This window comes from Eurypyga helias, unplaced genomic scaffold, assembly GCF_000690775.1.
Source record: "Eurypyga helias isolate BGI_N326 unplaced genomic scaffold, ASM69077v1 scaffold18535, whole genome shotgun sequence".
NCBI lineage: Eukaryota > Metazoa > Chordata > Aves > Eurypygiformes > Eurypygidae > Eurypyga > Eurypyga helias.
In genome coordinates this window covers 1-18,977 of record NW_010250980.1, presented here as the reverse complement: position 1 = coordinate 18,977, position 18,977 = coordinate 1, and the positions used below count along the sequence as shown (strand labels likewise).

The window sequence follows — 18,977 nt, the reverse complement described above, 5'->3', positions numbered from 1 at the left end:
ATTATGTCCCTGGTACCGTGCGTGTTCAGCTTCACAGACATAAAGCAGAACATCTTGCACTTTGTCTTTCAGCTCCTCCAACGCCTGTAAACTTCACCTTAGAAAGTTCTTGATTAGAAATCTGGAACTAATGCTGGTTTTAAACCCAAGGTTTGTTTATTGATGCTCAGAACGGGGGGGGGGGGAAGTGCTCATTGTATTCTCTTTGGCAGAAAAGAATAGCATCTCTCCTACGTAGTGGAAGCCACTGGAGCTCTTCCTTTCACTGCCAGTTGGAGTGGGAGCACTCGGACGGCAGCGCAGGTTATACGCTCCAGATCCGTTCGTTGTGCAGTAGAGAGCTGTTGGAGACATTATATTTTATTTAGCTTTGTATAGTAATTTTATTGGTGTATATTTGGAATTAAATGTTTTTGTTACTTATTCATGGAACATGTGATTGCTTCTCAGTCCCTGGAAGTGGAGGATTGTGCAAGTTTATTGCTGTTTCTGGTCATGTTAGGGCTTAAGTACCTCCGTGGGCTGGTGGTGATAGGTCACCCTGGGTTCTCAGTGCCTATGGATGTGTTTATGGTTTTGTGTTTACAGTAGCAGCACTGAACGTCTTACAAGACAGCGATGGCTTTTTCCCTAGAATTTGAATATGGAGGCCACGGGGACAGATGAAGTAGAAAAGATAAAATCCAAGTTTATGTCTGCATGGCACAACATGAAATACAGTAAGTGAAACAGTGAATGGTGAAATCCTGCTGCCTTTGAAACGAGCGGAATGTTTCTTGTCCACACCAACAGGATCATGATTTAGGAACTTCACTAATATTATGAATGAAAATGCTCAGTGGCCCTTAAAGCTATTTTTACTTAAATATACTAAACGACCCCAGTAAACAAACCCGTTTAGCTTTTCATTTTTCAGATCATCATGGTTGCTTTTTAAATCTCTTACTTTGAAAGCAGTAAATACGTTATGTAAATGACATACGATTTGCATAGATTTTTAAAGATGCATAATATGGGATCATCTGAACAAAGATCATTTTTATATGTATTTTTCTGGGAAAAATAGGATGTTGTGTGAAATACAGACTCCACTAAAGAATTTACTTCGCACACTCGAGTAACATACTTTTCCACAGCTGAGCATCCGTAATTTTTGTTCATAAGCAACCGGATTTTCACGTGAGCCCTTTACCAATTTGTCCTTAACCTTAATTTTTCAGCTCTTCCTCTAGGACTGAGGTTGCTCAGATTTATCACCAGGTTTCTGATAAATTCTGTGCTTGCGACCGAGCCTTGGGGATGTCTGGCAAGATGAAGAGATACTTTTCTTCTACTTTCTTTAAGGCTACCACGTGGCTGAAGGGGACCAGTAGTCATTACACCCTGTATGTGATAGGCAGAGTTCAGGAAACTCTATGGATTTAGGATGTAAAAGACCATAGGATGTAGACTTCAGTGAAAAAGCTGCTGTCTGGGGATACTGGCAGAATCTAAAAACTGAATTCTGGCCACTTGAATTTGCACAGGGTATTTTACAACCCTTTTTTGTGTCTGAAATCTGCAATTTAACTTTGTCATGAAGGATGTTGCATTAAGCCTACGGGAAAAGCAGTACTCCTCGTGCATTTGCACTGGTCACGTGTGAAGCCCATTGTGTGCTGTTACCGGAGTTGGAAACCTCACAGAATAAACTGCAGTAATGAAGTCGCAATAGAGACAAAGCAACCTACGCTCAGCTGTAACCTTTCTGTATCCTAACAGTTTCTGCGCAGCAGTGCCATTGTTTTAACATTCCAACGTTCATATATGGGCAACATCATTACTTCTAAACCAGATCTTTAGTCTGTTCTGTGGAACTATTAATTTTTTTGTTATTTATGCAAGCAAGACCCAATTTCTGTACATTTTCTCTGTATTCCCCTTCCAAGGGTTACCTGTGGTTTAACCAGATGCTACTAGGAATTCCTTTTTTGAATGCTTCTGTCACAAATTCGTATTTGTTTTGTATCCATTTCAGGTTGGGTGTTGAAAACAAAAACTTACTTCAGTAGAAACTCTCCTGTCTTTCTGCTGGGGAAATGCTACCACTTCAAAACCGACGGTATGTTCGCAGCACTTAACTCACTCTCCAGTCTTGTTCGGCAGGAGGTCTGTGGGTATATTCTTAATCTTCTAGAAAGACCTTCATTAACAATTACCAAATTCAAAATGTAGATGTGAAAAGCTTAGAAAACACTCATTTAAATGTCCAACGCCACCACTAATGCAACCCATCCTGACCTGTTTTGTTCAGACTTTACCCTGGAGTCTTGTTCTTACTGTAACTAGTAGTGCTCTGATTTGCACTTGACTTCACTTACCTATCCATTTGAGATTTTCTCTCTAAAAGCTCCTGGTTGAACAGTGACAGTGCCTGCGGGAAGAGTCAGTGCGCCATCGCCATCGCCACCATTTTCCACAATGCAGTGTTCTGAGAATCGCTATCTGACCATTTACATTTAGGTGAATTAAGCAGTTGCTGACTCGCAAGTCGACGACTCCACTGACACAGCAATGCTGGCTGCATTGCTTTTTTCCTTCTTTCCCCAGCTGGCATGTTTCTGTTACGTTCCTCTTGCCATTTTCCTTTCTTGTACTTGAAGCAGTTGTTACTTTTTATAAGTTTGCCCTGTTTTCCTCGTAGAACAGTTGTGTGGTTTTTATTTTCCTTCCAGTATCAGAAGCGCCATACCAGGTTATAAGTTGAACTGTACTTTGCCTTGCAGAATCTGGTGAGCTCTCCACAGATGGGTCCCGTTTCAGTAACATCAACACTGAGATTTCAGGAAACGTTGAGGATTTCCGCAAGGATTTTATTTCTAGAATATGGCTGACTTACAGAGAGGAATTTCCTCAGATAAAGGGATCTGCGTTAACAACAGACTGTGGCTGGGGTTGCACGCTGAGAACGGGGCAGATGCTGCTGGCTCAAGGTCTCATGCTTCACTTCCTTGGCAGAGGTGAGTTAGGAGAGAGGATCCAGGTCTCTGGCACGGTAAGCGTGGGTGATCTCTGGAGTGGGAAGGTCTCTGTGTAGCCCAGATCTGAAGTGCAAGCTGGTTTTGGTTTGGGAGTCCTCATTCATGCTGGGATTATTGCACTCCATCGGAGCTGTCCTATTGCTCCGTGTCTGAAAAAGGGAATACCAGAGTGTGTCAGAGGAAGACACTGGAAACCACAGAAGTGAACTGCAGAGTAAAATAGCACCAAAATTTGTGATCCCGTACCCGGGTATCGTTACTATCCATGCAGTGTCCGGTTCTCCTGGAAACGTGCTCATTTCTTGAACGAAGATGTGGGAACGAGTTCCGCAGCCCATAGCTGTGGGCTATGGCAAAAGTGATGTTCTTTTATCAGTTGTGAAGTTGTACATTATTCAGTTTCTTCTCATATGAACATATTGAGCTAATAGAAGGATTCTAATGTAACTTCAATACATCATTCTTTGTGTTGAAATTTTCACTATTTCATTTCCTTCCTTCACTCCACGGACTTACAGAGGAACTTCCCTTTTTTCCTTGTCATTGTCTCTCGGAATACTCTGTCACAGCTGTTGGAAAGAAGTAGCTTTAGGAGACTCGGAACGCTTTCTGCTTTCAAAGCCTAAGCGTGCATGTCCTCCCCATTCTTCCATGCTGAGCCATGTCCTTCATTGAGGTATCTTTGGTTCTCCTAGTTAATCACCTTTTCTTTCCATCCTCTTCTCAATCTGCGGCGTTGCCCCTTTCAAAGAGTCGGGTGTGTCCTGTCACTGCTTCTTGTTACCAGTGTGAGCCAAGACACGGACCTGAAGCCGCCTAGGCATGTTAGAGAGAGCGCAGAGTATTGCTCAGCCCTTTGGTGGAGCCCAGGAATACGTCAGTAGAAGGCAGATCCGAAAGCTTGTTTTGACAAGACTTGGTACTCACTGTGCAAATGTGATGTAAGCCGTGAGCGTAGCCCCAGACCAGCTGCATCAGAGTCCTCTTTGTGACCAAACTGTCCGATTGGCTTACTGATGTCCCTTTGGCTGTAGATATTTAAGTCATAGAGCATTCGTTCTCCCTCTTAACTGACTGCAAATATCAAAATGTCTGAACATACTTCTGCTCAGAACACAAATCCCTTAAAGATGCCTTTTTCTTTTTTTATGCATACATTTAAAAAAATTCAAAATCTGATGAGAAGACTACCTTTGAGTAGGAAAGCTTAATGGTTCATTCTGAAGTAAGCCCAGACAAAAAAAGCCCCAGGTTTCTATCTTTAAAATCCTGGTTACAGAGAATTCCTTGCACTCTCCCCCATGCATCTTCATTTGGAAAGTGATTCGGTGACTCCAGAGCGCGAGTGTTTCTGTGGCAATCCAAATGCACAGAAAACTGGGTTATGTATGGTCTTTCTGGACTACTTTTCTCATCACCTAGTCTTCTGACAGCTGGTGAATTATCTTTTGAAAAGCTCTTTATGAGGTCTGGGTACCTTCTGAAGCATGTGTAAGTGTTTACGTGAAGTTTTTCATCGCTGTTTACTCTTTTCCCAGAGATGTGTTCATTATGGTGTAATGGGTTTGTTGCTGTTACAAAGCAAAACTTGACTGCAGTTGCTGGCTGGAAAACTGACACTTCCGCTGCTGCGTGGGTATCGCTAAATGAGGCTGTAAATGAGTTTTTATTTTAATGTTTAAGGTACTGGCAAGTGTCACTTTGGAACACCTGTGGGTAAGGCACTGACTTCAGTTTGAAGCTCAGGGGACAGGGACTAGCAAGGCCTGCGATACCCATACGTTGAGTTGCACGTGTGTCTGCAATGGAAAAGTCAGAGGAGGTTTCACAGAGGTTGAGCCCTTGGTGCGGGGTGGTTGTCACGCTGTAATAGGAGCGGGTGACATGGATTGTGGCCATTACCAGCGACACCTGAGACATTGCCTCGAATCCTGGGCTCAGTTTTGGGCCCCTCACGACAGGACAGACCCTGAGGGGCTGGAGCGTGTGCGGAGAAGGGAACGGAGCTGGGGAAGGGGCTGGAGCACAATTCCTGTGAGGAGCGGCTGAGGGAGCTGGGGGGGTTCAGCCTGGAGCAGAGGAGGCTCAAGGGAGACCTTATCGCTCCCTACAGCTCCCTGAAAGGAGGGTGCAGAGAGGGGGGTCGGTCTCTTCTCCCAAGGGACAAGTGATGGGACAAGAGGAAACAGCCTCAAGCTGTGCCAGGGGAGGGTTAGATGGGATATCAGGGACAATGTCTTCCCGGAAAGGGCTGTCAGGATTGGAAGGGGCTGCCCAGGGAGGGGGGAGTCCCCATCCCGGGAGGGGTTTCAGAGCCGTGTGGACGAGGTGCTGAGGGACAGGGGTCAGTGCTGGGCTGGGCAGTGCTGGGGTAATGGTTGGACTGGGTGAGCTTAAAGGGCTTCTCCAACCCAAACTATTCCGTGATTCTCTTACAGGAGCCCTCAGTTAGATTTTAGAATTAAAATACAGTTGCCTCTGTGCTCCCCCTTTGTTTCTCAAGGACTTTTATGGGGATACTTCAGGAAGAATTATGAGGAGGGCTGCAGTTGTTGCTCTCTGTCAGAAAAGGTTCCTCTCGCTGCTCTAACAGCAGCTTTCTGAACCTCCGGGAGCTCGCCCAAATCTGAGCAAAAGCCCCTCGTCCGTGGGGTTTGTTCCCCACGTGTTCCTTGCACGTGGCAGCCCTCCCCGTGCCTTCCGGGATGGTCACGGCAGACCTTCGGGATGGGCTCTGATCTAACAGGACGTTCACTGTGTTGCCGAGGTTTCCTCACATGCTCCCTATTGCAAGTTGTTGTTTGAACTTGTGGGAGAGACTTTCTGTCACCTGACAAGAGACGTGTTACTGCTCCAGATTTGCTGAACGGCCGTTACGCCGCAAGAGGAAGGCTGCGCGTCGGATGCACTGTGAGAGAAGGCTTAGCTGGCAGTGCTGACTGTAGATACTGTGCTGAGTAACAGTTAAACCAGTTTGTATTGTAGTCTAGGTAAAGAATTCACAAATTTAGTGAACAAAGAAGTCCCGTCTGTTTTTCTGCTGACCAGGTTTGACATTTTGCCAGGAAGTGTTTGTTTTTACATGAATCATTCTTCAGGTTTGCCTATTCTTTTAGTAACTGACAAACCAGAAGAGTTAAAACCAGCTTTTGAAACTTCTTGTTTGATGTGGATACAAGTTTTTAGATGGTACTAAATAGCTAACTTTCATATTTGGAATGTGTAAGGCAGTTCTAACCTGTGCCTTGTAGTCAGGTTTATCTCATGTTCCGGGTGGACTGGGGTGGTGGAGCCTGACCCCTGTTTCAGGTAGCATAAGTTGCTAGCAAATTTATTTAGCAGTATTTTGTTTCACCTGTCATTCAGCAGAAAATGAGATCAAGTCATACTTCACTGGAGTTCTTTGCTTACATTTTAACACTGGCACTTGCACCTTGGTTTGTAAAGTACACGCTACTGCTGTAAGGGTTGCGGGGGAGAAAGAAAGGGATGTGCTCTGCCAGTTGTACCAGAAAGTTGGTATCAAGCCTAATGTGCACCTTAAACTTCCTCGCTGCAGCCTGGGTCTGGCCAGACGCGTTGGACGTTGACAGTTCAGACTCTGAATCGTGGACAGCCCATACAGTAAAAAAGCTGACGGCATCGTTCGAAGCGTCGCTCACAGCGGAAAGAGAACCCAAGATCCTCTCAAATCATCATCGGGGACCGCTGAAGAGAAACTGTGATGGCGATGAAATGAGAAACGACGTTTATCACAGAAAAATAATTTCCTGGTTTGGCGACTTTCCGCTGGCAGCTTTCGGCCTACACCAGCTAATAGAATACGGAAAGAAGTCTGGAAAAATGGCTGGCGATTGGTACGGGCCCGCAGTCGTTGCACACATTTTAAGGTAATAACACCTTCATTCTTTGTTGCTACCGTGCCTTCCACGCTACAGGAGAGGTGTTTCGAAGGGTCAGGAGATTACTGCAGCTTAATTGAGCCTCTAACGGTTTGTTCTCGGCTTTTTAAAGTGTCCACATCAGTAGCAATTCTGGAGGCTTCTCGGAGGCAGGAAGGGCGAAAGCAGAAGGCTCAGGAACTGAACTCTGAGCTTTTGTTCAGGCTCGTTCTGGGGAACAAAACAAAATTCCTGTTTTCTGTACTCTGAGCCGCAGAAATCCCAGATATGTCTCCTGAACCTGGGCTTTTAAGTAGAGCTGCATTTAATGAAATGTTCTAAAAACTAACCACTCTTTCAACCTTGGAACATGCATAACATTATAGATTTTTTTTTTTTTATACTGTAACCTGGGGGCTGTAATGTACTGATAGTGTAATGAAATGTCAGAGCTAAAATTGATGTTTTCAGCATTTCTTTGCACACATCAAATCCTTGTGAAACTGTAAATGTATGGGACTATTAATATTATAATTATATCACAGTAAAAGTAAAGGGTCTGTGACATTCAGAGTGGCTAAAAAAAAACGTCGAAAGTCAAATTTCTCCGTACTGTGTGCCTTTACACCCCGTTTCTTTGGGTATTACTGATTTTTTTTGTTGGTTAGTTTTGGGGTTTTATAGCCTTATATGCTTATGTTCTTAGCGTGTTCCAGTTTACCTATAAACTGAATCACTAATAAGTCCCTTCAGCCGCAGAAGCCAGGGTTCATACCTGGGTCTATAGACAATGTGAATGGAAGAATTTGGTGTTTAGTGTAAAAGCCTACTGATCCGAAGTGATCCGGTGCTGAAATAATCAGGTGTATGTGTGTGCCTGCACGCCAGCACACACACTGATGTGAGAGCTCAGCATTATTTATGTGTCGTCTTCTGCTTTTCTGGTGATGGGAATGGCCAGAATCCTTTCTGCTCGCTTTGAACTGCAGCAGCCCGTTTACCTAATGGGGCCGGGGGAGGATTTGGTCCAGAATTCCATCAGCACAAACCTACCGGTGATTCTCAACACGGGCAAGGTTTCCTTTCCTCGATCTCTTTGCTGTCGTACACAGCACTAACAACACATAGTGCACTCCGAACTCCAGAACAACGGTATTAAACGATTCCTCAAAACAGTGAGGAGTAAAGGGATAGTGACCATTTAATGCAACGTGTATCGAAGTCAAAGGCTAATCTTGTATTTTGAACAGTTTAATTTCTTTATAGTTGTTGTCCTTGACTGATGATCATGCTTCAGACTATCGACATATATTTTTCTTTCTAGTTTTGGGGTCCATTACTCTTACTCTTTTGAGGCTAGCCTAATACTGCAATTATTTTTTGAAAGTTTTGATGAAACCTTACAGCTTTTTATATGCTAACTTTCATTTCTGTAGACGTGAGCTGCCAATCTGTGGCCAGTTCTGTGAACTGAGGTCAACCAAAGAGATCTATTGAGTTGAAAATAGTATTTGTTGTCAGCAAATTTAGCCTTTACTATCCCAATATACGTGACAGAAAATTGTTATAAGCACAAATAAATTAGGTAGTGAGTATGAATTTCATTGTCATCTAATGTGTGGGGTTTTTTGTGGGTTGTTTTTTGTTTTGGGGTTTTTTTTTGTTTGTTTGGGGTTTTTGTTGGTGGTTTTCATTGTTTCTTCTAAATAGCCAGACACTGTCATCTTTGTTTGGGAAAAACATGTTGCTATATGCACTGAATCTTTGTATCCAGTGTTTAAAATCAAACAAACCCTCCCACTCCCCCCTCCATCTGTATTTTCCAGGAGTGGAAGGTGTGTTGAATTGAAAGAAAAAAAATCCCAAACACCCAAAAAACCCCAACAACAAACAATTAAAACCAACCTGTTCCGAAAAATCAAGTAATTTAAGTTTACTTACTGTTCATTTCTTTAAAATCGGGTTAAATAGTTTTGTGTTTGTACTTAGAAAAGCTGTTGAAGAAGCCAGAGACCCTGAGCTACAAGGAGTTACAGTCTATGTCGCTCAGGATTGTACAGGTAAATGTTGTGATTGTCTAGAGTCTTGCAAACAGTTCAGATGCTTTTTATGACTTTCAGGAAGCACGTAAGCTCTACAGGAAGAATAACCTCAAAAATGGATCCACAATGTTGGGGTTATGTAGACAAAGGGGTTCTTGACACATGGGATGTTTGTTCTCTTTGAGAATCAGACATCACAACTCGACAGCTTCGTGCGCTGCTTGTTGGGTGTCTCACAGCGGAATTCCAGATCCAGCCAGATAACTTTTCCTTACAGTCTGCCTCACTGTCTTACTTTGGATGTAAACGAGTTAATAATCTGGTTTGTACTCACTCCCATGTTCTTTTAGCAATAAGCTAGTAACAACTTCCACCTCTCACTAAAAATGACCCCCAAAAACCAACCAAACAACTGACAAATACTTCAGGTAGATTTGTTAGTTACGTTTTGTCTTTTGCACCCCAGGATTCTCTTTTAGCCAGTTTTCTAGTGGGGAAAAAAGTAAAACCAAACCACTGCACCAGGCTCTTAGAGTGGTCAGAAGTCGTTTTGGCTTGGAGGCCGAAGATGTGAGCAGGATGGTGAACCCAAGGCATGGGAACCTGTCCTCTGCTCCAGCGTGGCGTTTGGAATAATCAGTAGCGGGCAGAGGGGCAGAAAAGGGTGACAAGTAAACTGAACGTGTGGTGAGACTGCACCAATGACTGTCTTTCAGCTCTAAGCAGAGCATGTTCTCTCAGGAGCCATGTTTAGCTGCCGGCATGTCCGTCCTGTCCCAAGATGGACCGAGACCGACATCCCTGGCTAATCAGTCAGACTGCTTTAGGGAGATACTGTTTCATCATACACTACAAACCAGTTTCACCCGTATGTACAATGACAGTGGAAGCTTAAAGTTCTATTAGTTTTTCACTTCTTTGATAATTTTCCACATGGAGGGAATAAGCAATACTACACTGAGATTTGTCACGTGTTTTCAGCGACTCTTGTGTGAACTTGAGTATTTATTCAAATCAATCGTTGGGTTTTTTTCCTTTAATATGTAGATGTTTGTTAGCTGCAGGCTTTCAAGTTGCAAACTGCTCCTTTTAGAACAAGCCTCTATCAAGAGAATAAATATTTATGGGCTTTCTCCTGCCCCCCGCGTTCCCCTGGGGGCCGCAGCAGCAGATCTCCCTCCTGCTGCTGAAAACGAGGGGTAGCGCTGTTCTGAGGGTCGCTCAGGAGTTAGGGGTCAGGAGGACAGTAATACCCTGGACTACGGTCTCCGTTTGTCCGACTGATGCCGTCTGGTGGGCGTGTCTTGGTAAAAGCTAGCGGATATGTTTTGCATATTAACATTTCCGTGGGTCTCCTTTCAGTCTACAGTTCAGATGTTACTGACAGACAGTGTTCCCTCACGGACTCGGGAAAAGCAGAGACAAAAGCTGTAATTATACTGGTTCCTGTGCGACTCGGTGGAGAGAGAACAAACATGGACTACTTAGAGTTTGTAAAGGTATGAAATGAGGGTTCAATCATTTTTCAAATAGCAGCACTAGGCGCTAGGAAAAGTGACTTCGCGGCGGTAACCGTCTACCTATTAAATGTGTGGTGGTGGTTTTACAGTTGAAGGTTGTAAAGTTTGACTTTACAGATTTTAAATTTCCCTATTACAAGATCAGACGTAATTGCAGAGCACATGATGTCCCTGGGTAAAGCGGTGAGAACCGTCCTACTCCCCAAGTAGCGACCTGAAAAGAGATTAATGCAGTGGCTCAAATTACAAGTGGCAATTTCGTTCCATATGCTGTTAGAGTTGTGCTGTAGCAAGTATCAGTCAGCATTTTAAAATAGAAATATACCAAATTCCTTAGTCTCTTTCTCATTTTCTTAGATGTCAGATGGTTTAAGGCTGCTGCCCGTCTGTTCTTCCCGTTTTCTTTTGTCTTTTCCTTCCCCTTACGAGAGGGGTTTGAATTTGGTGCTGTCTCTAGTGACTGCTTCGAGTGTGCTTTTCTCTAGTGACTGCTTCGAGTGTGCTTTCCCTGTGTGGACGTGGGATGAGCGTTTCGTTTCTGAGGGCAGCGATGCAGGAGTAGCAAGAAGTTACCACCATTTAAAATGAATTAAAACTGGAGCAGAGGGGCGGGAGGTCTGTGCTGCTCTCTTTGTTCAGCAGAGGCTCTGACACCTGAAGATGCACCGTAATCCTTCCTCTTAGCACAAGAATGCTTCTCTTCGGGAGGGGATTGTTCTCTCAGCCCTGCTCTTTCACTGCTTCCATCCTGCTGTTTATCTGTCTTTAACTTCTCGTTTTAATTTTTAAAACACCACGATTTAGTAGCATGTACAAAATCTGGGAGTCTGCTATGTCCTTTTTTTTTTTTGACTGTGGTGATGAAGCCTTTTATTTAAGTGATGAACTAATAAATAGGTTTTCTTTCCTGAATTTTTGCCTTGTATTTTCCGACAGTTGGTTTTGGGGAGGTGTAGTTCTTTTCTGATCAGTTCTGGCACAGCTCAGATAAGCCTGTGGCCACACAGGCAATCTACAGCAACCTCACCTGACTTTCAACGTTAATGGCAAAAGCCCCTGCATCAGTCGCGTCCAGGAACACACGCAATGCCTCCGTTGGAAGCTAACCAACAGTTGCTCCTGCAACCTTCACAAGGCTTTCCCGGCGAAAGGAACGTGACTCCCGGCGTTCACGACCGGCGGGTCTCGGCTAGCTTTACCCTCCCGAGCCTTTCTCGGCCCAGCTCTCAAAACCACTCTTTTGCCAGAGTGGAATATGGCTGTGTGGCACTGGGTGTCACAGCCCCGTCACGGTGGCTGAGCCTACCTCGTACCGCTGGCTCCTCCGGAGCGATTGCTGCTGCCCCCGGGCTGAGCCTGGCCCTGCCTTCTGCAGCCTGGTATGGCTTTCATCACGCCAGTCTCTCTCTGTCTCGACTGGTCGTGAGAAATGGCTAAATTTCTTGGGGTCCTGATTGAAGTTAAAAATGCCGATTTCTAGAACGTAGTACCAGAGGTAATTTTTACAAAGGATTTTATATTTATGGATGAAAATTGATAAATTTTTTATAATACACTTTTACAAGAAGATTGCCATAGATGAAACAGTTACTCATTATTCTAAGTAGCTTCGCTCCCTTTCTGTTTCACTGGCAGAGGATGCGTCCTCCTTCGCTGCTTCAGCCTTTGCCTCTGCTGTGCCTCAGTGCTGTGTGGTGCTCAGCCACCCACGAGCATTTGCTCCAACAGCCCTTCTCTTCACCTGTATAAACCCTACCGAAGTTACTTGTCTGTGCATCTCGGGCGAAGAGTACAGCAGGTCTTGTTACGTTATGTTTTCTTGGTCTAAGCAGAGAAAATTGTATCTTGAGCAGCTTTCATCTTATTAGTATGTAAAATATCCGTCATTTCTTTGAGAGAAATTTTCCCTGCTTATGCGCTGATAACGTAGTGGTTATACCACATCTCTTAGGGGATAGGATGTAGAGATCATGGAGCTTTCACTTCAGCTCAACTGCCAGTCTTCTGGATTGCTGTCCCATTTGGGCCAAGGTCCTGGACCCAACGTTTGTCTAGTGCCCCAAGAAAGCTGCTGATTTAGGGACATTTAACGGCTGTTCAGTTTTCAGAGTATTTAATGGCCTTGGGCTTCTGTTGCATTGGAAACGTTGGGCTCAGCTTTCCAAAGTGCTGGCAAAATTCAGCTCCCACCGGAGCTGGTGGGATAACTCATGGAGAACTGCGTTGAGCCAAGCCTGAATAGTCACACAAATCCCAGCGAGCCCTGGTCAGGAACAGAACCTCGCGCACGTGAGAAGAGTAGAAATACGTCAAAGGGAGAGGGAGGGAAGTCCGCCGTGCCTTCTTCATTCCTCTGCTAGATACTTCTCCCGGCGGAATCAAGGGTGATTTCTTTGGTGTCCACTGTGACTGCGGCCAGAGCTCAAGGGCGACAGAGGGGTGTCAGTCAGTCAAACTGCTGCTGCGTTCTTACCTTGGCAAAAGTGCCCGTGTTCAGGGAAATCGCCCTCCCCAGCACTGGAGGGTATAGCCGTAAATCAACTTTTTACGCTGTAGTGATAAGCACTGGCATTTCTCCCTGTGATGTGCAAGTTCATCCTCTAGCCAGGCTTCTGCACCGGAATGCAGGAAGAGGAGAGCCCCCAGGGCCGCAGGATCTCAATGTACATGAGCTCAGTAAAGCTGAATACTTTGAGACCTCTTGACTAAGCAACCTGCGCTCAACCTGTACGGCATGCCCTTTCGTCTCCTCCCCGACAACGATACTGCCAGGTCTCTCCATGTACGGACATCCCTTGGTGAGGGAGGACTTTCTCTGGAATATCTGCTCCTATCTTTTCCCTTTGGTCAGTCGTAAGCTGCTGAAAATTGAGTCAAGCCCCAGAAAGCCATGAAGTCCCTCTTTAATAAAATAAAGGAACAAAGCTATTTGCCTGAAAACAGTAAAGAAAGAGTGAAGATTTTAATTCTGTTTAATATTTCTGTTTAACGCTGTCCTAATTATTGATTGTTCTTCTTGTAGGGAATTTTAAGCCTTGAGTACTGTGTGGGTATTATTGGTGGCAAACCCAAGCAGTCCTATTACTTCACTGGATTTCAAGGTTAGTGTTTTAATATGTTATGGCTCTTCAATATTTTTCTTTAAGAGTTAGGAAGTTAATATCGAACCAGTGGGAAATAGCATGATTAAAATAGCAAAATGAGTACCTTATTAATTCATCATATCTACCAAAGTCCAGTCGTTTGTCATTTACCCCACAGAGTAATTGGATTCTGTAAAATGTACATTTAATTTCCGTTGTTGCATAAACAAGGCATAACTTATCTGTTTCACCAAACTTCAGAGCGTTTGCTGTTACTACCTGGCAGTTCTTATTTACGTATTTACTTTCTCCTAGTTTAAGTGGTGTTAGTTGATGCTTAAATGACAAGCAATATATTCCTCCTGTCAGGATGAAGCAGCACAATACATTTTTCATATGCAAACTCCAGAATATAATTGTGTGTTTGTAAAAGTAATTTTATCACCAAAAATTAAATGACAGTCTCATCACTTTATAAAAATTCTGCTTATACAAGCATATTTGATTATGCAAAAGTTAATCTGTCCTGCAAAAACCTATGCTTCAGTCAATGAATATCAGCCTGGCAAGCAGTTACTTGCTGGCTTTTTTTTTTTTTTTCAGCTGTTCTGCATAGAAATTGGATTGTAAGCAGTGTAATAATAAGGTGTTTTTTGAATTACTTGTCTTCTGTTTTGTCCTTGTAGATGACAGTTTGATTTACATGGATCCTCATTACTGCCAATCTTTTGTAGATGTCAGCATAAAGGATTTCCCTCTTGAGGTAGTATGGATATAGACCTGGCACTGTTTTCTTCCCATATGAATCAAACACTAATTATTTAGAGATGTTCTGGCTAGCTGCATCTTTATGGTTTTACAGTTACGTGTTATTTATCAAAGTTCTGCCCTTTTTTATAGGCCTATAATCAACAAAAATGACCAGAGGTTAAAACCTCAGTATGGGGTTTTAATTTTTACTTCATTAATCTTTGTCTGTTTATCTTTAATGATCAGAAAACCTCAGAAATAGATGATCACTTCATTTAAGTAATTTTCCATGAAAGAACACAGGCAGTACTTGGACATCTTAAACCTGAATTGTCTGGATTTGATTTTGTTAGCTTGTCTTTTGGGTCATTTTTATTTTATTTTAATTTCAAGTTGCGAGCACCATCGTGGGGAGAACTACTGTAGTATTCAAGGGTAGGAGCCCGCGGGCAGTTTGGCACCAGAGTTCCTGTAGGTTCACCTACTGCTGCTTCATCCAGGAATTCATAATGTTTCCGTACTGGAATAGGTGGTTATCCTCTGAAATGTGCCTTTTGCTCCTGACAGCTCTGCAGGTCGCTCTTCCAGCTCCGTACAAGTGGAATTTTTTGAGGGTTATCAGGGAGGCCTGTGGTTGACTAGGTGAATTTTACTCAGTTTGACTTCCGAACCGTTTCTTTTAACGAGTGTTACTGTAATTTTGAATCAAGCTATTTCGATGGAGCAGTAGTCTCCAGGAAACCTACAGGTCTGAAAGCGTAGCTGCTGCTCTTGGTCTTTCTTTCCCCCCGACCCCTTTCTAGGCCGTGACTTTCTGGGCTCGTCTAGCGAGTGCATCTTTTCAGGCTATGCCAAGGTCTTAAAAATCCTGCTTGGCTTTTTTACAGCAGTGTCTTTCCTTTTCACTGGCACTTGCGAAATAACCTGCGCTGAAAACAGACGAAGCTTCCAGTACCTGAAGGGGGCTACAAGGGTGCTGGGAGAGGACTTTTTACAAGAGCCTGTAGTGACAGGACAAGGGGTAACGGGTACAAATTGAAAGCGGGGAGGTTTAGATTAGGTATCGGGAAGAAGTTCTTCCCGGAGAGGGTGGGGAGGCACTGGGACAGGTTGCCCAGAGAAGCTGTGGATGCCCCATCCCTGGAAGTGTTCAAGGCCAGGCGGGATGAGGCTTGGAGCAACCTGGTCTAGTGGAAGGTGTCCCTGCCCATGGCAGGGGGGTTGGAACTGGGTGGTCTTTAAGGGCTCTTCAACACAAACCATTCTATGATTCTGTGATTCTAAAGGAGGTTATGAAAGAACTCCGTTTACAGGTACCATGTGAAAACAGTTTCAGAAGTGTCCAGTAGCCGTGGTACTCACCGCAGCAGTACTCTGTGCTATCCAAACAACTCTCCTTGATCTTGTGTCCAACCTCCACATCAACTTCCAGCCCCCTGGGCGCAACTCTTCATCCCGCGCAGTAGAAACACTCTGGGTGCATCCACTGCTTAGGGCAGCGTCCGCCGCTCTAGAACAGAGTTGGGGGTTAGTAGTGGCTCCTCATGCTACTGTGTTCTCTGCAGTTAAGTACTCCTAAACGTGGACACACAGCCTCAGAAACAACGTACTGCATTAAATGAGGAGGAGGAATATGTATGTGTCCCCATCACCCCAGAAATACTGGCTAATATTAATGTGGCTAATATTGGCAAAGTGCTGTAAACAGTGAAAGTGGGCAACTCAAACTCACACCTGAGGAACTGAGTAGGTGATCTTAAACTGATGTGGAACCTAAGTCAGATGGTGTGTGATGAAGCCAGGTATCTTCATGGCTTCTGTTTTGTACAGCAGCTGACAACAGTGGAATGACCGCAATGTTCCTGTTGTTGCCATCGTGAAAAGAAAATCTGTTAATGTACGTTGAAGTTTATCACGATGCCCTAATCAAAACACCATCAACTAGTGTTTACAAAAAGGACTTCTGTATCTGTTAAAGGATTTACACAGGGCTAACGTCAAATCCTAGGGCTGATGTAAAGCAAACACTATGTATTTTTCAGTATTTATGCTTAGCAAGATGCTTGAGTTAGCATGACACATAATCTAGAAGTATAAGATTGTGTAGAAGATGAGAAGGTGCTGAATTAAAAAAAGGAACGTAGCAGCAAAATGTATCAGAAAATATGCTGGACAGAAACTTTCAGTATTTTTAGAGATGCCTTTACATTTACCCTGTTGAGATATTTGGAAGAAGAGTTGGTGGGTCCTGGCTCTGCCCATTTGTGTTGTGGCAGCAGCCAGAGATGGTAACCAAGATCCCTGTCGCTTTATGCTAATTACTGTAGTAAAATACAGTGCCTTCTCTGGAGAGTTTATGGGTGAATTGGGTAAGCCAGACAAAAGATGGGAAGAGCGCAGAGAAGCAGAACTGAAGTGACTTCCTTAAGGTCACCCTGTAGCTCAGAGGCCAAGCTACAAAAACTGGTCTGTTCCTGGGACTAACCCTCCAGACTGTGCTGCAGTCTGGCATTAATAGGAATTTCCAAATAATCATAAGGTTTTAAAATGTATTTTGAAGGTACGTGAGCTGCCAGCTGGGCTTGATCGCATCCTAATGCTTTCCTGCAGACGGGAAATGTATTGCAATTTAATGCTTAGTGCATTTAATAGTGTTACGTCTTTGTCCAGAAGTGTCAAAAGTAAACAGAAATTGCTTTCTTAGTGTGGATAGTTGCTTGTTAGATTTATCTGTAGGGAGTATTTTCAAAATTGACAAATTGTCCAGAATAAGTTGGAAATCAATCCACTCTGTATTGGCTTCCAGCATCCATTTGTTTGGAGGAGTGGGAAGAAGAAAGCCAGCCTACCCACTTCTCTTTGTGCAGTGATTGTACAGCACGGACACTGCAGCACAGCTGTAGTGCCTGTCTTGTGGCTGCAGCGCGGCCCGTAAGGCAGGGTTCGATTTAACTGTTTGATGAGTCGGGAATGAATATGCAAAATGTAATTTCTGCATATAAAACTTGAACAGAATCAGGAGAAAAGCCAGTGACTGAAGCCAACCCGGTAGAAACAAACAGTACTTCTCACCTTTGCTCGTATTTTTTAGCAGCGGTTTAACAGGGATACCTCTCAGGTTTGTGTTCACGAGTAAAGGACAGTGTAGCTCAGTATGTGGAAGAGTTCCACTGGCAGAGGCACTCGGAGCAGGTGACTGAATTAGGTCTCGGTGGATTGACTTTTCTGACTGGGGAAAAACCCCTAAGAGATAAAGGGGTTCCTAGCAGGCAGCCTGCCTGACGTTAGCTGCCGGGGTTGCTGTAGGCGGGCTGGGTCGTAGCTGTGGCTGGTTACGCCCCGCTGAGGAAACGTGGTGGGGTCGGTAGGAAACCTGCCGCCTTGCTCCGTCCTGGCGTTCCCGTTGCGAGATGCCGGCCTGGTCCTGTGCTGACGGGCACTGTGCCGGAAGGGCTGCGCGTGGCTCACGTGCGAACGCGAGAGGAGACGCGCAGGCTCGTCGCCGGAGAGCACAGATCACTGGGGGAAGTTCGACACCAAAATCTGGGCGTTTGTACGGTGTGGCTCTCTTCACGGCATGGCGCAGGCGTGCGCCAGCGCTCGTTACTGAGCAGCTGTAGCGGGATTTAACCGTGGCAGGGTGACCGGGGAGTCCTGCGTGTCAGCAGCAGAATAAAGAGGACTGCCTTCCAGGGACAGTGCCGACCAAATAATTTCAGTTACCAGACAATGAGCTTCACCAAAACCACAGTTCCTGTGATAAACAAACACGTAACCGGGGTAGATGGCATATGCTTATCCTTTCTCTTGTAAACTGTGAATGAGGAGTGCGGGGAAGGGTTCTGTGTGTTTGTTTTTCCTACAGCATGGCTGCGGATGGTGTCGGTTCACAGCGCCGTCAGAGCAACATCTGTCAGGAACAGAGGTTTCATGAGGGAAAAACACACTGATGAAGCAGGGCATGTTGTTTGGGTTTTTCCTGACTTGTGGATTATCGTAATATGGTTTTGCTGTTGTGGTTTTGTGGGGTTTTTAACCAATTTCATTTACTAAAGGAAAATGCATGAGGTTGGTTTATTCCATTATGTCTCTTTTATAGCGGCTGGGGGAGGGAAAGGGGCAATGGGCGGTGGTAGTAAAGCAGTAATTGTGGGATCGTGCAAAAGCTGTTACCAATTCAATTTGCAGAAGAGCATTCACCTCCTCTGCCTTGGGAATATTCATAAAGTGCCGCTGGGAGCGGCAGACCTCTGGCAGGTTTCAAACCGAGGTGGTGGTGTGTGCAAGTTTGGTGAACACGGCGTAAACAGCGGGAGGTTTCATACGTGGGAGAAGGGTGGAATGACTCGGATGTTGTTGGGGGTGGAGGAAATGGGTTAAGAAGTGTGTGCAGGGTTTGCAGCCAGCTGATCCAGGGGGTTGTGCGTTAAAGCTGGCGGCGGGTAAATGCGTTGGTCTGTGCCTCCTCGACCTTAACCCTGTATTTCATTTTTTTTAATCCTGAAACTTGCAGTCATTCCACTGTCCTTCTCCCAAAAAGATGTCCTTCAAAAAAATGGATCCGAGCTGCACGATAGGATTTTACTGTAGGACGGTGCAGGACTTCGAGAAGGCTGCCGAGGAGATCACCAAGGTGGGTGCCGCGGCGTCCCTCCCCGAGAAGGGCCCGCGTGGGGAGGGG

The 18,977-nt window shown here is 44.7% G+C and overlaps 1 protein-coding gene across 1 annotated transcript; it reads left to right on the top strand.

Annotated features, from left to right (window-relative positions):
* Nucleotides 1–585: 585 nt before the first annotated feature.
* On the top strand, nucleotides 586–18,929 carry ATG4C (autophagy related 4C, cysteine peptidase; the record flags this gene model as incomplete). Its single annotated transcript, XM_010151865.1, has 9 exons — nucleotides 586–719; nucleotides 2,018–2,101; nucleotides 2,766–2,999; nucleotides 6,580–6,910; nucleotides 8,891–8,961; nucleotides 10,306–10,442; nucleotides 13,486–13,564; nucleotides 14,233–14,309; nucleotides 18,810–18,929. Coding segments are annotated over exons 1-9 (1,209 nt in total), but the record flags the coding sequence as incomplete, so codon positions are not given.
* Between the last annotated feature and the right edge of the window lie 48 nt (nucleotides 18,930–18,977).